We start from the raw sequence: 22,769 nt of genomic DNA, 5'->3' as shown, positions 1-22,769 counted from the left end.
TGTTGAACTGAAATTGAAAGCTTTTTTTATATTTGCTGTACTTGGGCAAAAACATATTTTTCAACATGTTAACTTTTCCTTACCCAGTATCACTGCAATAATTGAATCCTAGCATTTAAAAGCTGTGGTGTACCTTCAAGTCCAAGTTTGTTGTAATTTACCTTAATCTGTTATTCTCTATCTATTATAATTCCTTATCACATTTAGGTACCACCATATCTACTCTTACTATAAGGCCTGTCAATGAAACTCATGCATTAGGGTGCTAAATGCTTGCATATTTTGTATGCAGGTAATGCAGAAAGAGTGAAAGAATCCCTCTGGCATGTGATAACAGCACCTCCATCAGTCCCTACTGAATGTAGTCTGCAGTTTGTAAAAATAAATGGATTAAATATCAAACTGTCAGGTTTATTTCACAAGCACATAACAGTTTATTTATAATTCTGTGAAGAATTTGGACATCTCTGAACAAATTCCATTCACTGAGTGAACAGAAATTTTAAACGAGAACATAAAAACATGAAAACTTTAAATGAGATAGTGAAAAGCAAAAGTCTTCTTGAAAATGTCAAAACTAATTTTCTGTTAAAGCTGCAGCTACCAAAAATCTTCTAGAAAAGGTCTAACTCTGACTTGAATCTGGAGAATTTGAATATATCTGATGTCAGGGAATTTCATCCTTTCGCCTTTAATAGATGACTGGAAAACTGGATCATAGCTTTAAGGCACTGGAGGTGTTCTGATGTACTGTTTTGAACCTGAAATATAAACCAGTTAAATACAAATCTATTTGCTTTCACTGTCTATTGCCATGCTAATAATTTTTTTTCTCTTAAATCTACTGACTGCATTATTGTCATTTGGAATATAGCGCATTAATTATCCTCTCTTTGCTAATACTTGTCCACTATTGTAGCTATCTTCAGAACAGTCAGCAAATAACAAAGCTTGCAGATCAAACATTCCTTAAAAACAGGATGCTGTAACAGTCTTGTGCTCAGTGTTACAACAAATGAATGGTATTTAAAAGGTATTGATAAATAAGCTGCATGCCCCAGTTTGTGAGGGGATACTGCAGGACACAAACTGGAAGAAAGTGCTGCTTGTAGTGAAGACCTCCTTGAAAGGTGGAAGGTCAAGGGTGAAAGTACTGAGCCCTCAGGAGTCTCCATCTGCTGTGGTTCCTTTATTTTGCACAGCCCTCTGACTACGGACCAGTCATCACTGCTCTATAGCTCCCTCATAGAGCTCAGTCACTCGGGATGCGTTTCCTACCACATGCCAGGCTCTATTCTGCTTCTTCTACTTCATAGCCTGGATCTTGTCCAGCACCCACCATGTCTCACTTTGAATCATTGGATAGCCTGGCTTGGGAAGGACCTTAAAGACCATCTACTTCCACCCCCCTGTCAGGGACAGGGACATCTTTCCTAGAGCTGCTTGCTCAAAGCCCCAGCCAGCCTGGTCCTGACCACTTCCAGGGATGGGGAATCCACAGCTTCCCTGGGCATCCTGTATGGTCCTTCACCACCCTCACAGTAAAGAATTTATCCCTAATATCTAATCTGAAAACTGGGAATAGATAATCTGAACCTATTCTCAGTTTGAATCCATTCCCCCTTGTTCTGTCACTACACACCCCTGTAAAAAATGTCTCTCCATCTTTCCTGTAGGCTCCCTTCAGGTACTAGAAGGCCACTATTAGGTCACCCCTAAGCCATCTCTTTCCCAGACTGAACAATCTCAACTTTCTTAGTCTTTCCTCAGAGGAGTTTCTCAACCTGGCCGCGGATTCCTCCCCTGCCTGCACTGTCGGTCACGAACTTCACCCTCCCAAATCCTTCCCCGACAAGGAAGCAGGTCTCAAGGCTCATCTGACAGGGCTCATTAGTACCGTAAATCATTAACGAAGCAAACGCAGTACATCCCACAGCGCCGAGTGTTTGTTTATTGATCTGCATTACCACAGCGACCTCCGCAGCTTTTCGGACCCGCTATGGAATGCGACTGCGGCGCTGTGGGCACAGCAACCCCACAGAAGAATCCCAGAACCAGCTCGGCTGGAAAAGACCCCCGAGACCATCGAGACCGAACACCACCATGCCACCAGTGCCGCGTCCAGTCCTTCCTCAAACACCCCCAGCGACGGTGTCTCCACCACCCCTCTGTGCAGCCCATTTCAGTATATAACCACCTTTCCTGAGGAGGAATTCCTCCTAATGTCCAACCTAAACCTCCCCTGCTGCAGCTTGAGGTTACGGCCTCTCGTCCTGTCACTTCGCGAGGGTACATGTCGCAATCAGGAGCGGCAGAGGGGTAATTTCCCACACAGCATCGCCCTGACCCCCAGTGGCCGACTCCGAATCGGGTCGGGTCGGGTCGAGTCGGATCGGATCGGATCGGATCGGATCGGATCGGATCGGATCGGATGGGGTGGGGTCGGGTCGGGTCGGGTCGGGTCGGGTCGGGTCGGGTCGGGTCGGGTCGGGTCGGGTTGGGTTGGGTTGGGTTCAGTCCGGTCCGGTCCGATCCGCTCCAGTCCGGTCCGTGCCCCGTGTTTCCCGGCGGTGGGAAGAATTGCGCATGCGCGGAGCAGCCCCCTACGCACGGGGCGGGCTGTGGCGGCTGCGCGCGCGGCGGCGGCGGCCCCGCCCCCTGCCCCGCCCCGCCCCGCCGCGTGAGGCGTGCGCGGTGCGCGCGCGTGGCGGCCGCGGCGGGATGTTCGTGGCGCGCAGCATCGCCGCGGATCACCGCGACCTCATCCACGATGTGTCCTTCGACTTCCACGGGCGCCGCATGGCCACCTGCTCCAGCGACCAGAGCGTCAAGGTGAGCGGGGAGCCGCCGGGCCTGGTGATGCGCCAGTGTCGCGGCCTACCGGGCTGCGGGCGGGCCGGGGCGCGGCCGAGGGCTCGGTGCGCGGCGGGTCCCGGTGCGGTGTCGGGCCGTGGGGCGGGAGGCTGTAGCGCACAGTGCCCGTTGTGTTTGTGTGCGCGCTAACGAGTGTAAGTAAACACGGGAACTCCGCTTCCGACCCGGGGCTGCGGCAGGGAACGCATTCCCGGCTGCTGTGCCTGCAGCCGTGCCGCTTGTGGAGTTTATTCAGCTGAAAATCTGTGTTTATTAAAGAATGCTTACGGAAAAAAAATACTGTTTCGTAATTTAGTGTCAATAATCTGTATTTATTGTGAGAAGGAGGTGAAGTGCCGGTAAGCAAAAATCCGGAGTGTTCCGTGTGTGTCCTGGCAGACTGGGGAAAGTGTGGAGTACAAGAAGTCCAAGAAGTCTTCATTTTTACGTTCCTGTAGAGGAATTAAAGTAGCATTTTACATTTACTTAAAGGAAAAGTTGATTGCTTTTTTTTGTGAATAGTGAGAAGATGGGCAAATATTTGGGAGTCACGTGGATAGATTTAAATCTAATTTGCAGAGAGCAGACATGTTTGTTATTAAATCCAGATAAATGGTTGAAAAAGTCACTTTTCTGTAGAAAGCTGTGTCACGTGTATATTAGGCTTAAAAACCAAGAAGTAGCCTGTTCTCCCTGACCACAGACTAAAAAGCAAATAACCAACCACAATAAAATGCGCCCCCCCCGAAAATAAGCCAAAGCCATGGGGATCTTTGCTTTGGACTGACTACCAAGAGTGTGCAGTTCTTAAAAAAGATACCATGAGGTGGGTTGAACACAGAAACTGTTCTCTAGCAGTGTAATGTTACTTTCCGGTCATAACTGAATCCTTTATGAGAATGTTCAGAATGTCCCTCCACCCAGAGGAACAACATGACCCAGGCTGTGTTGGAGAGCCAGAGTGGCAGACGTGAGGTGACTTTTAGTACAGCTTCAGAGTGAATGAGTGACTAACAGGAGGGAGTGTCAGGTAGTGTCTTTCATTTGGTTACGTTCATGACTTTCTACATAATTTTTCAGTAAGAAACTCGTAAATATAAAGATGTATGGGAAATCAAGAGAGGGGAAGGTTCAGTGACTTGCATGTGGTTAAAAATCAAGGCAGAAATCTCATAAAAAGAGCCAAGATCTGTTCCCCCACTACCGTGGTGTATATTTTACTCTCCTACTCTGCTTTTGGGACGAGTGCTGGGAGCTGCATTTGGGTTTTGCAGCCAGAGCTGAGCACGTGAGGATGCCGGGGGCTCTGGAATGAAACAGAACAGTGTGCTCTTGGAACAAAGTGAATGAACTTTTGGGAATTGTAATAATTTCTCTTCTATGTAATTTACTGTTTAAAAAGAGATAGAAGACATAAAATAGTGGGTTTTGCAGGCAGTGCCTCTTCTCCCTACTTGTAATAGGGATAGTTTCACGGTGGAGTAAAGTGCAATTTTGTACTGGACCCAATACAGTGTCCTGGATGGAAAGGTTTAGTGGGGATGCGTGTGTATGTTTTTATTTTATATATATGAATGGTTGTGTCTTTAAAGTACTAGTCAGTGAGGTTTATTTACAAATTGTATTTTGATTTCTTATTAGGTCTGGGACAAAAGTGAAAATGGAGATTGGCATTGCACTGCCAGCTGGAAGGTTTGTATTTGTAAAAATTACACAGACATAATCATAATTTCTCCTTTGTTTTGGGAGAACCATGCTTCATTTCTGCTGAATTCTAGAGCAGAAATGTTTTTGGTTTGATGTAGATTCTGTATGTCTTGTGTAAAATACCTTTTCTTTGCTTTTGTAAAGCATCTCTAGTGCCTTTCACTTAAAGCAGATGCTAAATGCAGTCTGCTCTTGTTAGTACCTAGTTATGTTGGCAGATGAGTCTTAGTAAATATTATTAGTGACTGTGTTCAGGGAGTGGAAAACAGTACCTTAATTTTTAATATTTCCTTCTGTGTATAATAAGACTTAAAAAAAAAAAAAAGCGGGAAGGGGGAAATTAAAAGGAAAATGTCTGGCTATTAAATGTTACAACATCTGACCTCTGCTTTTTGTTCTCCAAAACCTTTCTGAGAACTGTGTCATAGAGATGCTCTGCTTCATCTGGATAATTAGTGCATTCACCTTCTGAATTGCTCTTAAACTTGTGTTTAATAGGACCACAATGCATTCATCCCTGTAAATGCCAGCGCAAGGGAGGCTTTTGAATTCCCCTTCTCTAAGACAGGAATGTTGACTAGGTATGAAAGAGGAGCTTCATATTAAAAAGAAGATTAATAATGCTTACAAGTGCTTTTGAAAAGTACAGGCAAGCCAGAAAGGAACATGGTAATGGTTGAAATTTGATGGAGAACAAAACTGTAGTTTTTGCATCAAGGCAAAATCATAGTTTGGAACTTAAAGTAGTAATAAATGATGCCTTGAAATATGCTTGTAATAATTGCATTTCTACACCAAGCGCAACAACTTTGCAGTGCTGGTTAGAATAAGGAACTGCAACAGCTGATATGTAACTTTGTATAAAAGAACATAGGTTTCAGAGGAACAGTGTTACTACGTCCTAGAATTCTCTTTTTCAGAAAGTCATGAAAATATATGGTTCCTAAGGCAGTAAGTTTGCTTCTCTGCAGTGTTCTGATGTTTTCTTGCAGACACATAGTGGATCAGTGTGGCGTGTGACATGGGCCCATCCTGAATTTGGGCAGGTCCTGGCTTCCTGCTCCTTTGATAGAACAGCAGCTGTATGGGAAGAAATAGTGGGAGAGTCAAATGATAAACTCCGAGGCCAGAGTCACTGGGTGAGACTTCTTTTCTGTAGCTGTAAAGTTTCTGATTTTGGCTATGTTTTGTTCATTTGTGGCAACATTCCAACAGAAAGGAAGTATTTTTGAAGCATTTGAGGAAAACAGCTAACTGGTTGCATTCAGGCCAGTTTGTGTCACTATTATTAATGTTTCATAATGAGATGTTTCCTGGCAAACAACTGGCAGACATGAATTCCCATCTACAGTTGGGTTTTTCTCTGACAAGGGATAATTTGAAACAACACTGGCTGTTCTTGTTCATCTTTCAAACAATATAAAAGTTGGGGGGGAATTTTTTGGTGGAAGGTGTAAGCAATCCTATGAAATGGTGTTGTCAGACTTTGATTAGCCTTCCTTAGGAAATAAATTTTTGATGGAAATTTCCTTGCAGGTCAAGAGGACCACTCTAGTAGACAGTAGAACATCTGTTACAGATGTGAAGTTTGCTCCCAAGCACATGGGTCTTATGTTAGCAACCTGTTCAGCAGATGGAGTTGTAAGGATCTATGAAGCTCCAGATGTGATGAATCTCAGCCAGTGGTCACTGCAGCATGAAATCTCGTGTAAGCTCAGCTGCAGTTGTATTTCTTGGAATCCTTCAAGGTATGTTACTAAAACATTTGCTTTATGACTGTAACAGGAAGGGAAAAGCCATTCAAAGCTGAACTGCTTTGATTTCTTTTTGTCCAGAAGCGCTTAATAGCTTTCCCTGTGGACACAGTGTTGTGTCCTGCTGATCCAGTTACTCTTTAATTCATTAGCAGCAGTCCATGCTGAAGGTTCAGCATACAGGAGTTCATTTAAATGCATGGGATAGGATAAAAGCTGATTTAAAAACTAAAATCCATGTACATTTAGCTTATGTGATTTATCTTCTGAAAACTGATAGAAATATCACTAAATCAATAATTAAAAGCACTGCAAAGAATGCAGACTCTGCTATGAAACTGGTGGCAAATACTAGACTGCAGATGCAATTTCTGTTATGGAAAGTCAGTTCTCTCTGAGAACATCATCTTGAATTGCTGAATAATGTTGTCTAATAATTTCACCTTAGTGAGTGTATAAGGTGGGCTTTCAAAATAACAGAGTGAGATAGTGGTAACTCTGAATAGCATTTAACTCCTCTTTCTTTGGGATTTTTTCCTTGCGGTATTTTGTGGTGGTGTTCTGTTTTCTCTATAGATAATGTGTTTGAAATTTAACAAATGGCTTGGTGTACTTTCTATGGGAAATACTATATATTAATATTATATATACACATAGATATAATATGTAAATATAACAATACTTGTTTTCACCTTTTAGCTCTCGAGCACATTCTCCAATGATCGCTGTAGGAAGTGATGACAACAGTCCAAATATACTGGCTAAGGTTCAAATTTATGAATATAATGAAAATACCAGGTATGCTAAATAATAATAATATATAATATTTGTGGGATTATGAAGTTGTTTATGATATATGAGCTTTTATTCCTATCATTAGATGTGGAGTAATAAATAAAAATACCTTAATTTTGTCCCTGATCCATTGGGTAGGAAAGAGAGGGAGACCTCAGAATGGTAACTGATGTTAACAGAGATGATATTGATAATTTTATTCTCTGTCAGTGCAGAAGTGTCAGTGTTCTTACCAGCATTTTAAAGGGAGAGTTGTTGTTCTGTGTCTGTTAAATTGTGTGTTTAATTTTGCACAAGGAATTAACAGTTGAAATTTGACTTGTGCTGCACCAGGCACTGTTTTGTTCAAGGCCACCTTACAATGATTTTAAAGGCATTATTACAATGACAGAAAGCGCTGTGAATTGCTCATGGTCTGTCAAAGTTCAGGTTGTACAGTCAAGAGTCCACAGAACCAGAAAGGGCTACTAAGTTTGTGCACCACCACTTCCAGTTAAATGATAGCAGAGAAATTGTGTTTGACTGGGAGTGACCAATGTGGGAAAGGAGCCAGAGTGTTCTGTGGATTTTATGCCCAGCTTCAGGCAATGCTCTCCATGCATTAACAATAAAGTTACTGTAACGTACTAAGAAAATGGAATATGTGTTTATCATACAGCAGAGGAGGCAGACAGTAGTCTGCTTAAAAGCATGGAAAATTTAGTGAGTTACTGAGATGCAAATTCCCTTTAGATTTGTGAATGGAATATTTCTCTTCATTTCCCTTTTCCAATTGCAGACAAAAGTGTCCTTTGTACTGCAATCCTTGCTTTGTTGTATGACTCACAATACTGTAGCATACTGTACTTAGTGGCTACTGTATCTGATAGATTCAATTTCTGAAGAAATTGGCTTGAAATTATTGCAGAAATTTATGTTTAAGTTTTTTTTCCAAGTCTTATCATGTATTCTTAACCCTTTTCCCCGTTTCCACTATATCTGGTCTATATAATTTTAATCACTGGCAATTTTCATGGCATTAAAGGTTAATTTCTTGCCCTCTACAGGAAGTATGCAAAAGCAGAAGCTCTGATGACAGTCACAGATCCTGTACATGATATTGCATTTGCTCCAAATCTGGGAAGATCCTTCCACATCTTGGCTGTAGCAACCAAAGACGTACGAATTTTCACACTAAAACCTCTAAGGTGAGCTTAAGAGGAAGATGGTTTGATGTGATGTGATGCACACTATGCAGTCTTGTTCAAATTGTCTCTGCAAAGCAAAAGTAATAATGTATGCAGGATTGTTTTTAGCAACCTGATTTTTAAGGTGACAAGATTGTGAGCAAGTCTATAATTTTGTCTGAATACCTAATCTAATAACACTTGTTATTACAAAGATTTAGTAGTCTCTGACATCATGTTCAAGCCCAGACTTTTGAACAGTTGTGTGCAGAACTGTCACTTTTCTCTTAAACAGGAAAGAATTGACTTCATCAGGAGGATTAACAAAATTTGAAATTCATATTGTGGCACAGTTTGATAATCACAACTCCCAGGTGTGGCGAGTGAGCTGGAATATTACAGGCACAGTGCTTGCCTCCTCTGGTGATGATGGCTGTGTTAGGCTCTGGAAGGGTAAGGTCACCCACTTGAATCACATTAACTTTGTAGTCTAGTGAATATATTTGAGAAATTTTACTCAAAACATAATTTTGGAGTGAGTGTCCATTTTAGATTTGTGAAAGATAGATTTTTATTGTCTATATTTCTGTTTATGTTTAAGAAAAACAGAATTCAGAAATAACTTTCTGCGTTAAATACTTGCATGATTTAGGCTGCTGTGAATAGCTGTTACTGTACCCTGAAATTGTTTCACCAGACTAGAGCTACATAAAGTTGTCATTTTAAAAAGTAAGGTGGATATTTTCCCTGACTTGGAAATTTTCCTCTAAACCTAGAAAATCTACATTCAGTCACAATGTCCAGGCAAATGGCTTTTTTCTGTGTACATTTTTAAGAGAAAACAAACAAATAAATGCACCCCTCTGTCAACCAACCAAAAAAAAAAAAAAAAAAAAGCCCAAACCAAAATTCCCACAACAACAACAATAAAAATCTACTGGCAGTTACCTTACACATTCTCATTTGTTCCTCAGTATTGTAACAGTGGAAACTGAGTTTTAAATTATGGACAGGCAGAGAATATCAGGCAGCTAAAGGGCCGGATCCTCAGCTGTTTGGAATTTATATATAGGTATTGAAGTTCAGGTGTGATTCACACCAGGTGTGGGGCAGTTGAAACATATTTGTAGAGAAACTGAGCTTCAGAAGAGAAACTAACAGTGTCTGTATATCTGTGTTTGCAGCTAATTACATGGACAACTGGAAGTGTACTGGTATACTGAAAGGTAATGGGAGTCCAGTGAATGGTAGTTCTCAGCAGGGAATTTTTAATGCCTCTCTAGGTTCAGCCAATACAAGTCTGCAGAATTCACTAAATGGATCATCTGCCAGCAGGTAGGTTAAGTAGTAGAGAGACTGATTTTCAGTAGTCTTTTCTCTGAATCTTTATTTCATTTAGCTCTCATATTTGTTTTACATGTTTTTAAAGTGCAGTGTCATTTATTGCATGAGTACTTCTATAAGCTCCTCTGGTTTTGCTCTGTGGTTCGTCTGTTATGCAGGTGTTAAGAGGAAAATGAACAAAACAGTAAGTCATACTGAATCAGTCTGTATAAATAAGCAATATAAATAATTATTTTGGTTCTTAGTCCTTTCATATTATTAAAAACAACATTTCTGAAATAGTTTCAAAGGAGAAGCTTCGTCCTACTGGTGTGTAACTGCCCTTTTGGTTTAGATATATGCTTAAAAGTGAAGCAAAAATGCCAGCAACAAATTCTGTCTTTTCTGTGGGATAATATAGCAGAAGGGAAGGAAGAAAAGTTCCTTGATAACAGTTTCAACAATCAAATGTTAGTGTGATTTAGTTGTTTTTTTTCAGGTGTGTAGCATCAATTGAATAAAAGTTCTGTGGTTTTAAAATTTTCCTCATATGGCATTCATATTGCAAATAATATGCCTCAATCTGTTAGGTTTTTGTTCTGTAATAGTTGCTTTTTAGTGAGTAAATTTTACTGCCTCTTCTGAAAAAAACATTTTCATTTGTGCACACTGAAATGTAGAAATATGCTGAGTCTTGCATGTGTATGGTACAGTGTGTACAGTCAGCTTTACAGAATTATAAGTCCTATATAAGAATGAGATGTGGGCAGATTCCATAGCAGTGGTTTCCAAGTTTTGTGGCCACCTTTGTTTCAAGTGCCTTGGGATAGTTTCCTTTCTGTCCATGTGCAGTTACTCATGTGGGGTTTTTTCAGTTTGGAAAGCTTATTGGCAAAGTTGGCTTGTGGAGAGTAGCACCAGCCTATCCCTTCTTGCCTTTCAGCAGTCAATCCTGAATGGCAGTTCACAATCCCTAGCCCTGTTGAACAGAGAACAGGTTTCACATTTTCCTCACAAGACAAATGCGGACACAAGAGGTGGTAATGGGCCCGGTCCCAACAAGAAAGGGCAGCAAAATTATGTTAGTCATGATTCCAGATTCTACTTGCAGTGTAGCAAATGGAATGCAGCCCTGCCTTGGACATGGTATATCCAGAGCTATGTAGCTGCATTTGCTTGGGCTCCTGTGGGGAAATGCAGGCTGTCTTACAGCTCTTTGGCACAGGGTGTGGTTTTACAATCTCCTTATCTAAGACTCTGCTGCCACCAAGACTAACCATCCCCACCCTTCTCGTGGCTCTTCTCCCGTCCCTGAACTTGGTGCTAAGCCATTGTGCAGCTGAAACTTCTAGCATTATTTCTATTCCCTTCATTGCTCTGTATTGGAAGGTGTTTTGTTTTGGTTTTTAATAAATTATTCTTGCCTCTGATTTGTAAAACAATGTTATTTCCAGAATTAAGTCAGGGCCTGTGGAATTTTGGGATGTATGGTGTCTTGTCCTAGGATTGAGCCTTACGTAAAAAGATACACACTTTACTACAGGCTTTCTTTTGTAGTGATACTGGCCTGAGTTGTGTAAGCACAGCTGCTAACTTCTGTGTTAGTGTTAACGTGCTGATAAAGATTCATGCATTGACATTTGACTAAATAGGTATCCTACACATTACTTGTCTCTGACTGTACATGCTGTGTTTCATGTCTATATGTTTAAACACTTAAGACAACTATAGCACAGGCAGATCTGGAAAAGTTTATAAAAGCGCTATGGCCAAACTGAATTTGTACTCGAAATAAATTTCAGAACATGTGATGTAAATTGTTAGGAAATAAACCAGTAGGGCTGTATTATTATGTTGATGTAATTGTGTGTGTAGATTTATGATACAATTTCCATTCTCCATTTGTATTATGTCCTTTTTAACAGAAAGCAGAGCTGATACCAAGCTAACTGGAGTAACTTTGGTGTTTTGCTGCTTGTTGCATGCACACAGGAATGGAAAACGAACTCCTTTTTCCCCTTCCCCAGCGCCGTTTGACCTCTCCCAAGACACCAGCAGCCTGCTAACTACTAAATACTGTTCAGAAAGCCTTTTTAAAACACGTTGTGTGCATTTTTTCTACTAGCCTGCACAGTTTGATACTGATGGATCGCCCGATAGAAAAATATTTGGAGAGGCATCTTGTTTGGAAAAAAACATAAACAACCCACCCAAACCCCAAAACTTCCATCAGAACATATTTTTGAAAGCTTGTAAAATTAAAAGATAGTTTGTGATTAAAAACAAGAATTTTTGTCCTTGATTGGGATGGGAGGAGGGAAACGACCATTACAGTAACTTCCATTAAAATTGTTTTGAGAACCAATTTGTTTTGCATTTCAGAGTGTTCAGCATTTGATAAGGATTCCCTAAACATTACAAGGTTGTAACTGCTTTGTAATATATATGCAACTGTTAGTTCTAAAGAAGTGAGAAATCTGTTTTGACAATTGTACAGATGATGGCTTTTAGTGGTTTGTTATTGCTTCATTTATATTCTTTAGTATGACTTCAAATAAATGTTTTGTAAGTACTGTCATACTTCATCCTGAAAGAAGTACTTTCTCTGTTACATATTTGTACATTCCTGTGGTAAGAGTTATAATTACATGGAATACTTAAATTCTCTCAACGTAATATCCGTGAAAAATGCAAACACTTTAGCCATACAGAGATAGAAACCAAAATGCAGTTTGTTGTTAATTGTCCCATAACTTCGTTAATAAACTGATAGCTGTTCTTTGTTGTAAGTCCACAGAATTGTAAACAAGACAGAAAACATAATATAGTTATACTAAAATGCACAAGTGTTACGGGTAAGTTCTAATAAAAGCAGCAGCAAAATGACATGGAGTGGCATAATTCTGAATCTTGCATTCATCAGGAATCTTGAATTTACACAAAATTGAGGATTTTGCAGAAATATGTAAATAGATACAAAGACTGTATTTAGTTCAAAGCAGTTATTCTTTGTAAATGTATATCATTAATGTAAAAAGTGGTGTTTTTACATCTTCTAGAAATGCTGTGAAGTTAATCTGAATTAGATGCATATGCAGCAAGTGTACTTTGATAATATTTAATGTATATTTTGTGTCACAAAGAAAGCATTACTGAAAGCTGTTAACAAATCACAGAAATTCTGGGAGAATGAAAGCCTGTTAATAGCTGTACTACACCACCTTTTTGACTTCAAAGTAATCCATTCTTTTGTAAAAATGTATGCTAGGACTGTGACTGGTATTTTCAATGAATTTTGGTGGAAAAGACTATTATTTTGCTTTAAAGAAGAGTTTCCAGATTTGTCTTGTTTTGAATTACAAGCCTTGATTTCTGCTGTTATGTTCTATTGGTTTTGGCATGGATATACTAAAGCCTTTTTTTTTTCCAGCATGTCTTTTCTCCCCTTTGGTTCTCCTTGTATTTACTACCTTTCTCTTCTTTTCTTGTTTTGTTGGTTTTTTTTTTTTTTTGTTCGTTTGTTTTTTTGTTTGTTTTTTTGTTTTGGTGTTTTGTTCCTTTCTTAATTGTTTCAGGTATTTCTTTCCCCCTCTGGATTCCCCACGGGCTGGATCGAGATGGTCCAGTCATGCCCAGCTCCTTCCTCCTCCTCCTCTGATAGAGCAGTCTTGTGATGCTGACACTGCCAACCTCCAGTATCCTCACCCTCGCAGACGATGTGTGTCTCGGCCTCTTAATCTTTTACCTGAGAATGAAGGGGTTTAATGTGTTACTTTAAATAAATTCTGAAGGGCCTTATTCTGGGTGTTAGTGAATGCTTCCATTTCTGGCTGCCTTTGTATTCCTTCTCTGGTACAAAAGACTTTTTTAAACGTGGGAACTTCATGCATGTTTTGTGAAACAAAAAACATTTAGAACATGTTATTTGTGTATCAAAGACCATTTTATTTTGTACCCATTGAATTTTGGGAATGTACATAAACAGTATTAGCCATGCGCTCTTTATGGAGTAGATGGTTTCAATTTGCCTGGGGTTTTTTTCATTTTTTTAAAATCTTTTTTGAATCAGTTTAGTATGGTCTTTATTTTTTTTTCGTTTTGTATACTGCATTTATGTGTGATACACATTCTCAAAATTAGACATGCCTTCAAGACACTTGTGAGTGAAGAATGATGTTGGATCACCTTGTTAAAGAAACAAACCATTCCTGCGTATACTGCAGCAAAATAACTTGAAGTGTTTGGTTACTTAAGGTTTTTCCATCTTGCTATATAAATATTTAAATTTTATAATTGTGGTTGACTAATAAACTTGTTCTGAAAGGTCTGTATTTGTATGTCTTTCCTTGTAATTATTTTTTAACAGGTTCCTGATGAAGGAGTTTTTCTGAATGAGGTGTCCACTCTCCTAGCTCTGCTCTGCGCCATTCTTGATGTGCAGCTGCATATTCCCAGTCTGTGCCACAAGGTGTGCTCTCACTTCTGCCATGGCTGTGCTGGAGGTCTGTGCAGGCTCCTAAAGCTGTTGGGTTTCACATTACCTCTCAGTTCTTTTCCAGTGACTGAATTCAATCAGGGCATTTTGAAGAAAGAGTGCTAGCTTGAAAAATGCCAAATGTCTTTTGTGCTGTCAGCACGGGAGGGAGCATCCCTGCTGTGGATCAGTATGTTGGCACTGACTCAGACTGGTGCAAGGCAGGCAGGAAGACAATGCTGGGCAAAGAATGCTTGGTATTGCCCAGGAGTAGCATTACTGCACAGGATGGGACTGCTGAGGTTTTTGGGCAGATCCTGGGGGAAGGAAGGAAAGAGGAGGCCTTTGTGCTGCAGAAACCCAAAGTGTAATTGTATCTTTCAATGCGCTTCAAAATGGACTTACCGTTTCCTAGACCACTACTGTGAGGTAAGGGAGAGGACAACTTGTATTTTTCCAAAATGACGTGTTCCTATGAGCTTTACTTGTGTTCTGAAAACTTCATTTGCTCAGATCCACCACATTTGTTTCTTCGTTTCTCTCTGAGGAATCAAGTTTTAATTTAAAAACCCATGAGGTACACTGGTATTAGAATGTGCTTGCTGAACATGTGTGGAGGGAGGCTGCTGATACTTTCCAGCCAACAGGAACAGAAGTGAACAGAAGGAAAAAAAAGTTTTATACCTTTACTAGAAAAAGTTAACATGAAACCATGCCAGCTTTTATGGTAAACAGAAATGCTACATGATTAAAAGATAATATTTAAATGGAGGGTGGAAAGTAACTGTTCCTCTGAGGGAGAATGAATAATTGAAAAAATAAAAATCAACACTATTACACTGGGATATAGTCCTAAACCAGACCAAATTGTTTCTTGATATGGAAGCAACAAAACGTATTTTTTAAGTGTTAAACCATTTGCAGCATTCATGTCTTAACCCTGGAAGAGGTCACTAAATACCAGTTAGAGTAATGACAATTTTTTGCAGTTTCTAGTAGTGCGTTGTTAACAGTTTATTCAGCATGGTCATGTTATTTTCCTCTGTGATGAACATGTGTTATTATTAGATATCCTCATTCCAGTCACACTTCTTACTAATGGAAACATGCTGTAAGATTCAGTGCAAACAAGTCATGTTAGAACACAGTGGCCAGGTACTTTAACCTCAGCAAATGAGCTCAGGCTGGTTTTGTGGCCAATGCCTGCCTTGCCCCCTACCTGCTATTTTGTACTGACCTCTCTCCAAACCAGGAGCCTTTGATGCACATCCCTGACTTTCCAACTCTGCTTCCTCAAATTCATAGACTCTTCTTCCTTGACTCAAGCCTGTGAACTTCTGTGCAGGATCTGGGCCCTTGGACATAGGCAGCAAAACTCTAGGAGGGAAGATTAGAGAAGGGCTTTGAAAGGGATAATTACAGCAGGTACACACAATATTTTAAATTTATGCAGCACTTTTTAAGGCTACACTCCTTTTTCTTCTTTTGCAAGAATACCCAGAATAGCTCTTCTACTGCTTCTGTGCTTGGAGCACATCTTAGTTTGAGCTGCCAGGATTGTAAAGTTTTGGGTCCTGTAGAAGCCGTGAGATGGCATTGGTGGTTTGTTTTGTTTTCTTTGGTTTTGTGGGTTTGTGTGTGCGGTTTGTGTCTGTGGTGGTTTTGCTTTTGCTGTTGTTTGGTCTTGTTTTGAACATATTTGAACCAGTATGAATTTCTGATTACGACATATGTGGATTTTCACTCTCCATACAAGGAATACAACCATAGAAATGCATTCTGAAAACATCCTGGAGAGCACTGAATTTGATGTAGATCTGTAGAAGTTTGCATGCACACACACACATTTGGAAGGCACCTGCTCACATCCTCTACTTAAAAAAACCCTGTGACATGTACGCTTCAGCATGGAAATGAAATTTTCCATGTTCTGTACATAAACTAGAACACAAGGAGTTCCACCTCAACATGAGAAAGAACTTCTTTACTCTGAGGGTGGCAGAGCACTGGGACAGGCTGCCCAGGGAGGTCGTGGAGCCTCCCTCTCTGGAGACATTCAAACCCCAGCCAGAGCCCCCTGCTCTGGTGACCCTGCCCTGGAATGGCAGTGGGACTGGACCAGAGGTTCCTTCCACCCCCAATGATTCTGTTTTCCAGCCTCATTGTGAAAAACGCTAATGACTTGTTTTTAAAATTTTAATAGTAATAAAATGGTTTTAAAATAGTAAAACAATTAGAATAATAATAATTTGGACAATTTGGAATATGAGATGATGGAAACAAAGAGTTACAGATGGTCAAGGTACCTTTTTCTGGGCAAAATAAGCCCAAAAAAGGACCCACGTTAACAGAGGATTAACCCTTAAAAACAATAGCCTGTTGCATATTCATACACCTCATACATGATGCATAAATTCCATTCAAACACAGGATTCTGTCTGGTCAGTGTCAACTTCCTCCTCTTAATCCTGACGGCATCTTCAGGCTGAGCGAGGCAGGAAGAAGTTGGTTTCTTCTGCTAAGAGGCAATAAATTCTCTTCCTCTGAAAGATTTAGATGTCCTGTGGCTCCTATCTCACTGCGTGTTCTTTCTTTAAAAAAAGTATCTTGCATAGCATAGTTTCTATTTTAACATTTTTTCTAACCTATAAATATATTTAACACACTACTTAAGAGAATTGAAACAGCATTACTTTCTAACACAACACATATAATATTCATTTTACTATTTGTGAAAAACCAATAATAAAATACTCATTTTTCACATTATATGTATTACGTTAGAAAGTTATGCTGTATTAATTTTCTTAAGTAGTGCGTTAAATATAGTTTTTGGTTATAAGATAAGGTTAAAATAGAAAGTATGCTATGCAAGATACTTTTTTTAAAGAAAGGACTCGCAGCAAGATAGCAGCCACAGGACACCTGTCTTTCAGAGAAAGAGAATTTATTGCCCTCCTATCGGAAGAAACCAACTTCTTCCTGCCTCGAAGGCGCTGTTAGGATTCGGAGGAAGAAGTTGACAATGACCGGACAGAATCCTGTGTTTGAGTGGAATTTATGCATCATGTATGAGGTGTATGAACATGCAACAGGCTGTTGTTTTTAAGGGTTAATCCTCTGTTAACGTGGGTCCTTTTTCGGGCTCGTGCTGCCCAGAAAAGATACCCGGACCGACCGTAACTCTTTGTTCTTATTGTTCCATTTTGTCCTAATTCAATTTGTCTAAATTATTATTACTCTAATTGTATTACTATTTTTATAACTATTTTATTACTATTAAACTTTTAAAATTTTAAAAACAAGTGACTGGCATTTTTCAGATATACTATTCATTTTAATGTTTGAGAAAAGCCACACTCATCTAACTGATTCAGATGGCAAAAACGGGACAGAAAACAAAGCCGGGAATATAAACAACTTCACATGAATTAATCTGAATGGGCCTTTTTTGTTTTTCCCATTTTTAGGTAGGACGGGGGACAGCAGACTCGGGCGGGATGTTCAGCGGCCCTTTCCCTGGAAGACCCGGAGCTACTCCCTGGTACGGGAACTCCAGCCCGGCTGGCCTGAAAGCAAATACCTGAGACAAAATACACCGATGACATCCTCCCCTTCCCCACACTGCCCGCGGCCTCGCCGCCTATTCCCATTCCCGCTCCCATTCCCGCTTGCACTCCCGCTCCCTCAGGCCACACCCGGCCCCGTTCCTGCTAACGGCCGGGGGGCGGGGCTGGGCGGTGCCGCGCGCGCATCGCCCAATCAGCGCTGCCGCCTGCCCCGCCCAGACTGTCTCGCTCCCCGTCCGCTACCGCGCGCCGTGCCCGCCCGTGGCCGGCTCCGCTTGGGGCGCTGCCATTGGCTGCGCGGGAGAGAGCGCCAAAGTTTCGGCGGCGCGCGCGGCGCCGCTGCGCATGCGCTGCCGGCCGCGCGGGTGTGGGGCGGGCCGATCGCGCGGCCGTTTCCGTTGCGCGCCGGGGGAGCGAGCGGTGCCCGCCCGGCCGGTGGGGAGCGCTGCGGCGGCGGCGCGGGGCGGATCCCATCCCATCCCATCCCATCCCGAGTTTTGGTGGTCGGTCCGTCTGTCCGCCAGCTCCTCTTCCTGGTGCACCTGGAACCCTCGGGAAGGGCAGAGCTCTTCTCTCCCTCCTCTTTGGATAAAAAGGCGCTCGCCGGCTTCCGAACTGCGCGGCGGAGCGTGGCCGGTGAGCAGCGGGAGCCTTCCTGCCGCGGCCCGAGGTCACACGGAGTTGGGGTCGCTCCAGGTGCTCCCTGGAGGGGCCGCGGAGGGAGGAAGGCAGGCTGGGACTGCCCGGTCCGGGCGGCTTTACACGCTAAATATAGGCTGGCACGTCTCGCAGCGGCGCTGGAGTGAGAGGCAGGAGCACCGTTCTTGTTGGGCGCTCCGAGAGCGCTGTGAAAGCGTGTCCCTCTAAAGTCTTGGTGGGAGAGGGCTGGGAACGGTTCTTGAGCACTTCTGTGGCTAAAGCGGGGTGGTTTTCCAGGTTTCCCGGGCAGTGCTGTGAGGGTGAAGTGTTCGGGTCCTGCCTGCAGATGCTGCCCGGGCGGGGCTGATGGTGGTGCCCGGCCGAGTGCTGTTCCAGGCGGGATGATGGAAGACTTCAGGGGTATCGCCGACGAGACCTTCCCGAGCTACTTGGGCCAGTCCTTGAACAGCAGCGCGAGTGTGCTCTTTGAGAATGTCACCGTCTCCTCCAACCCGGGGTTACCTGTGGCGGCCTCCACTGTCGCCAGGAGCCAAGAGGGCGGTGACAACAGGTGAGGTCTCAGTGAGTGCCATTCAGAAATATAAAAAAAATAGTTGAAGCATCTAACTCTGGAGAGCAAAAATTAATTTTGCAGATTACTTGGTCGGTGATAAAACTATTTACCAATCAGTATCTCAGTAATCAGACATAGGATTGTCTGTATTACCAGTGTAAACTTCACACTTAATTTGTAACTAGTAGAATACTTAACATTTACAAAAACTGCTCTTCGAAACTAATTTAATTTTTAGACTGTAACTGTCAAATCTCTTTTAACTCGTCTCTTCAGCTTACTTGACTCGAGTTTGAAGCTGTGTAGAGAAGAGAATGAGAGAGAAGAATGTATTTTTTACCTGTGTGTTCTCTGTTAACTGTTCACTAAACTTACCTGAATTTAGCTCCTTTTAGAAACTGTAAGATCCAGCATTATGTATAAGAACTAAAATTTGCTCAACAAGGAGTAGAGCAAAGAGTAACAATTTGAAGCCTTTGTGCTTAACTGCTGTCCTATTACTTAACAAGTAAGATGAGACTTTAATACCCTGTCCTTCCAGAAGGACACCACTAGCCACTAAAAACTGTAATGTGTTTTTTCTCTGAAGAGCTACAGAAGACTGGAGAGGAGTGTTCAGGATACATATATAAATACAGATTAGCTATAATATTGCAATAACTTAACTTACAGGAAATAAGTAGTCACAAATACGAGTTTTTCCCCCGCCAATTTTCTGGAAAACAGGAGCAGTGCATATTAGAATGACTCTGATGTGTGATTTTTTGCCCCACATTTACAGGCTTCCTGATGACTGTGCATCCTATTTAGAAGGGAAACATTCACCTCTATCCAGATCTTCTCACAGTAGTCAGTCACATCCTGAGCCAATGGAAAGAGTTGCCCTCTGTTTTCATGATGACATGTAAGTGAGGTAGTTAAAATCTAATTCTGTCCTAAAATGCAGGCACAGTGTAAGTTAGTATATAGATTTATATGTACTATACGGCTAATGATGGGCTATTTCAGAATTGGGTTGCAGAGTTGAAAGCAGCAGCTTTTACTACTGGCCTGCAGTAAGTGGAGAGCTCAGCTGTGCCTTGGCCTGTTAGCTCACAGTGTTTGGCAGCCTGGGCAGCTTTTCATACAAAACCAGCTCCTCTGTGTTTTCTGAAGGGGGATAGTGCTGGGCCACGTGGAAGCACCCAGTGGCCTTCCACTCAGTGGCTGGTGCCACTTAGCCAGTGCAGCCCTACATCAGCAGCATTCTGCTGTTTGATTGATTAATTGGACTTCATATATGTGACAGGAACGAAATCTTCACAAGGGATGTTTCCTAGACTGTGAGGTTTTGTTTTGTTGTCATACTAATTTAAAATGTCCTAAGCATGATTATTTAATTGACTTACCTGAATTTGGCCTGTATTTATCTAGTTTGCTTTACATAATCTAGAACTAAGCTGGTGTTTCTGGTTCGTGTCATGTGTGAGAACAGCATTCTGCACTGATATAAATATGTTTGGAGTAAGTATCAGGCAGCTTGCTTACAGAAGGAGCAACAGTTTCTATTAAATTTGCTTTTCTTGTAGCCTCAGTGATTGGTATTTCTTAGGAAATAGTTATTGTTAGAGATACACTTGAGAAAGCATTGCTGAGTGGTGGAAGTGTTGGAAGCTGTTGCATATTCTGACCAAGGCCAGATGTGCTGCTGTTGTGACACAAACTGTACTGTGTGCCTCTCTCACTGATAAAATTGAGCCCCAGGCAGTGGGGCTCAATCAAAACAACGAACATAAGATTTGAGACAGCGTCAGTGCCTTGATTGTACTCAAGAAAGAAAACAAAATACAGAACATGGACTAGTTGTGTTTTAGACTTTCAAATGTTAGTTTTATTTATTTACTTGAAATACTGAAGCAAAAGTATGAAACTTTAACATCTGGCATGATTAGTTTATAAGCCTGTGTGGATGTTCTGTAAAACCAGAAGCGAAGGATAACTTTCCTGCATAATTGCAAAAGCTGTTATTTAATGACATGCAATTTCAGTAACTCATGTTCTTTATAATTTTGTCCTTTATTGAGTGTAACAGAAATGGTGATATTGTGAACTTGGCAAAATCTTGCCTAGTGTTTGTCTTGGTCTCAAATGGATCATGGAACTTGGCCAGAGTAAGCCCTTTTGTCCTTATACTTATCCCTCTTTTTATGGAAATCAAAGAGAGGAACAAATAGGTAGAGAGGCATGTTTTGCATGAAATTTCACTATTTGTTTCACAGTTTAGATTGTGATGCTGAAGTCCTTGTAATTTTGATATGTATTCTTTTATTGTAAAATGACAGGTCTCTAGAATCTATCCTATATTGGAAACAACAGACTGAGACAAAGGAATTGGAGAATGTATCAAATCTTTATCACAAGAGATGATGGTCTGTGTAGCTAACTGATTTTTCATTTAAATAATTCTCTTTCTAGGGAAATTGCTACCCAAATTGAAGACCTTCAGCCATCCTGTGTTAATTTGAAAGAATCCCACTCAATATATGGAGAGCAACCTCAGAATGTCGTTGAACATTCAAATCACAGTCAAAGTACCTTACGTGAAGTTTTGCCTGTTGAACAATTGAAAGGTATTACATTTTGAGAAAAATTGTGTACTTACTCTCACTGTAATTAGCTTTTTATACTGCAGATGTCTTCTTTTGACCCTTTCACTGTTTTATGGCAGATTATAAATGGGTTTTGAAAAAAAGCCTCTTGGATTTGAGCAAATTGAAAACAGAGAAAGCTTGTGGTTGACATGTTCTCTGAGTTCTCCTCAAAGTACAAAGCTATACAGCAAGTTGTTGAAAAAAGTGTTTGCTATATAGTACCATAAATAGAATGCCAGTAGTAATCTGACTTAGTTCAGGAACTTTATGGAAGAAGTGTATGTAGCTTGTTCTCTACCCCTTCTATTTCAGTAAGTGTGAGGCTGCAAGTTTATGTTTTAGCTAGCATCTCTTCTCTTGCCCCATTCCAACCTGTAATAGATGTCCTTAATTGCTGGTGTAGGTGTTGGAAGCATGCCCCTCTAGTGGGGTTATACATGAAAAAATAGTTTTGAGTACTTGCTGTGAAAACGATACTTTTTCTGAAGTCTGGGTAGAGTACTGGAAACAAAAGAATATTCTCACATTAATTTTAATAGTATGGCTACTGATATTAAGCTTGTCTGGGGTTCTTGCTAATGCCAGTTCTGTGAATAAATTCTACTTGTCCTTTAAAAGTCAGTAAATACAATTAGTAAATATATACTTTTAGACATTTTCCTTTTCCAAGCTTTGAGTATTTGTATAGGTTTTTGTGAAGTATTAATGATTTTGACAGATAATGTTCAATGATAAAGTACTGTGACCTGTAATATAAATACACTTATAAAATCCACTTCTAACAGGGAAGTGTTGGCTCCAGTCCTTTGTTGTTGTAGTCTTGAGTAAGTGTTAGTAACTGGCAAGAAAATGGTGATGCTTTTGAAAACTGAGAGTGCCCAGTGTTTGGACTTGATGGTGGCCAGGCAGATTTAGTTGATTTTAACTTGGAAATTATTTGAAAATTGTCTTCTATTCACACCTATTACTAAAGAATTACAAACTTTTTTGCTAAAATTTGTGTGTGCAAGTCTAAACTGTTCTCTGTCATGTGGGACTTCCACCTGGATTATATGCAGATCTGAAAGACATTTGGAAGCTGCTTTAAATGATCCAAAACAAGAATTGGTCCAATAGATGAAATGCAGCAGTGGAACAGAACCCTTGTTCCTCTTTCTGCTAGCACAAACTGGGACTCCTTGCTTTCTTGTGCTGCCTTGTGGAAATCCTTAAGGCAATAAATAACTTTGATCATTTTTAGAGTTCTAGCCCTGATGAAGCTCTGCCTATTTAACAAGATGCTTTA

General features: G+C 40.9%; 1 protein-coding gene across 1 annotated transcript in view; it reads left to right on the top strand.

Annotated features, from left to right (window-relative positions):
* The first annotated feature begins 2,679 nt into the window (after positions 1–2,679).
* CEP192 (centrosomal protein 192) overlaps positions 2,680–22,769 on the top strand; it is a 74,671-nt gene continuing 54,581 nt past the window's right edge. The window contains exons 1-16 of the mRNA XM_058024289.1: positions 2,680–2,832; positions 4,495–4,545; positions 5,553–5,699; positions 6,097–6,308; positions 7,014–7,112; positions 8,156–8,296; positions 8,571–8,728; positions 9,460–9,610; positions 13,174–13,357; positions 13,965–14,066; positions 17,543–17,616; positions 17,764–18,076; positions 18,166–18,277; positions 18,578–18,851; positions 19,636–19,758; positions 21,309–21,463. Of these exons, the coding sequence (XP_057880272.1) occupies positions 2,722–2,832; positions 4,495–4,545; positions 5,553–5,699; positions 6,097–6,308; positions 7,014–7,112; positions 8,156–8,296; positions 8,571–8,728; positions 9,460–9,610; positions 13,174–13,357; positions 13,965–14,066; positions 17,543–17,616; positions 17,764–18,076; positions 18,166–18,277; positions 18,578–18,851; positions 19,636–19,758; positions 21,309–21,463 (2,407 nt within the window). The 5' untranslated portion in view covers positions 2,680–2,721. The remainder of the gene's footprint in view (positions 2,833–4,494; positions 4,546–5,552; positions 5,700–6,096; positions 6,309–7,013; positions 7,113–8,155; positions 8,297–8,570; positions 8,729–9,459; positions 9,611–13,173; positions 13,358–13,964; positions 14,067–17,542; positions 17,617–17,763; positions 18,077–18,165; positions 18,278–18,577; positions 18,852–19,635; positions 19,759–21,308; positions 21,464–22,769) is intronic.

This window comes from Melospiza georgiana, chromosome 1, assembly GCF_028018845.1.
Source record: "Melospiza georgiana isolate bMelGeo1 chromosome 1, bMelGeo1.pri, whole genome shotgun sequence".
Classification (NCBI taxonomy): domain Eukaryota; kingdom Metazoa; phylum Chordata; class Aves; order Passeriformes; family Passerellidae; genus Melospiza; species Melospiza georgiana.
Note: the sequence above shows the minus strand (reverse complement) of the source record. Positions and strands in the feature narration are given on the sequence as shown.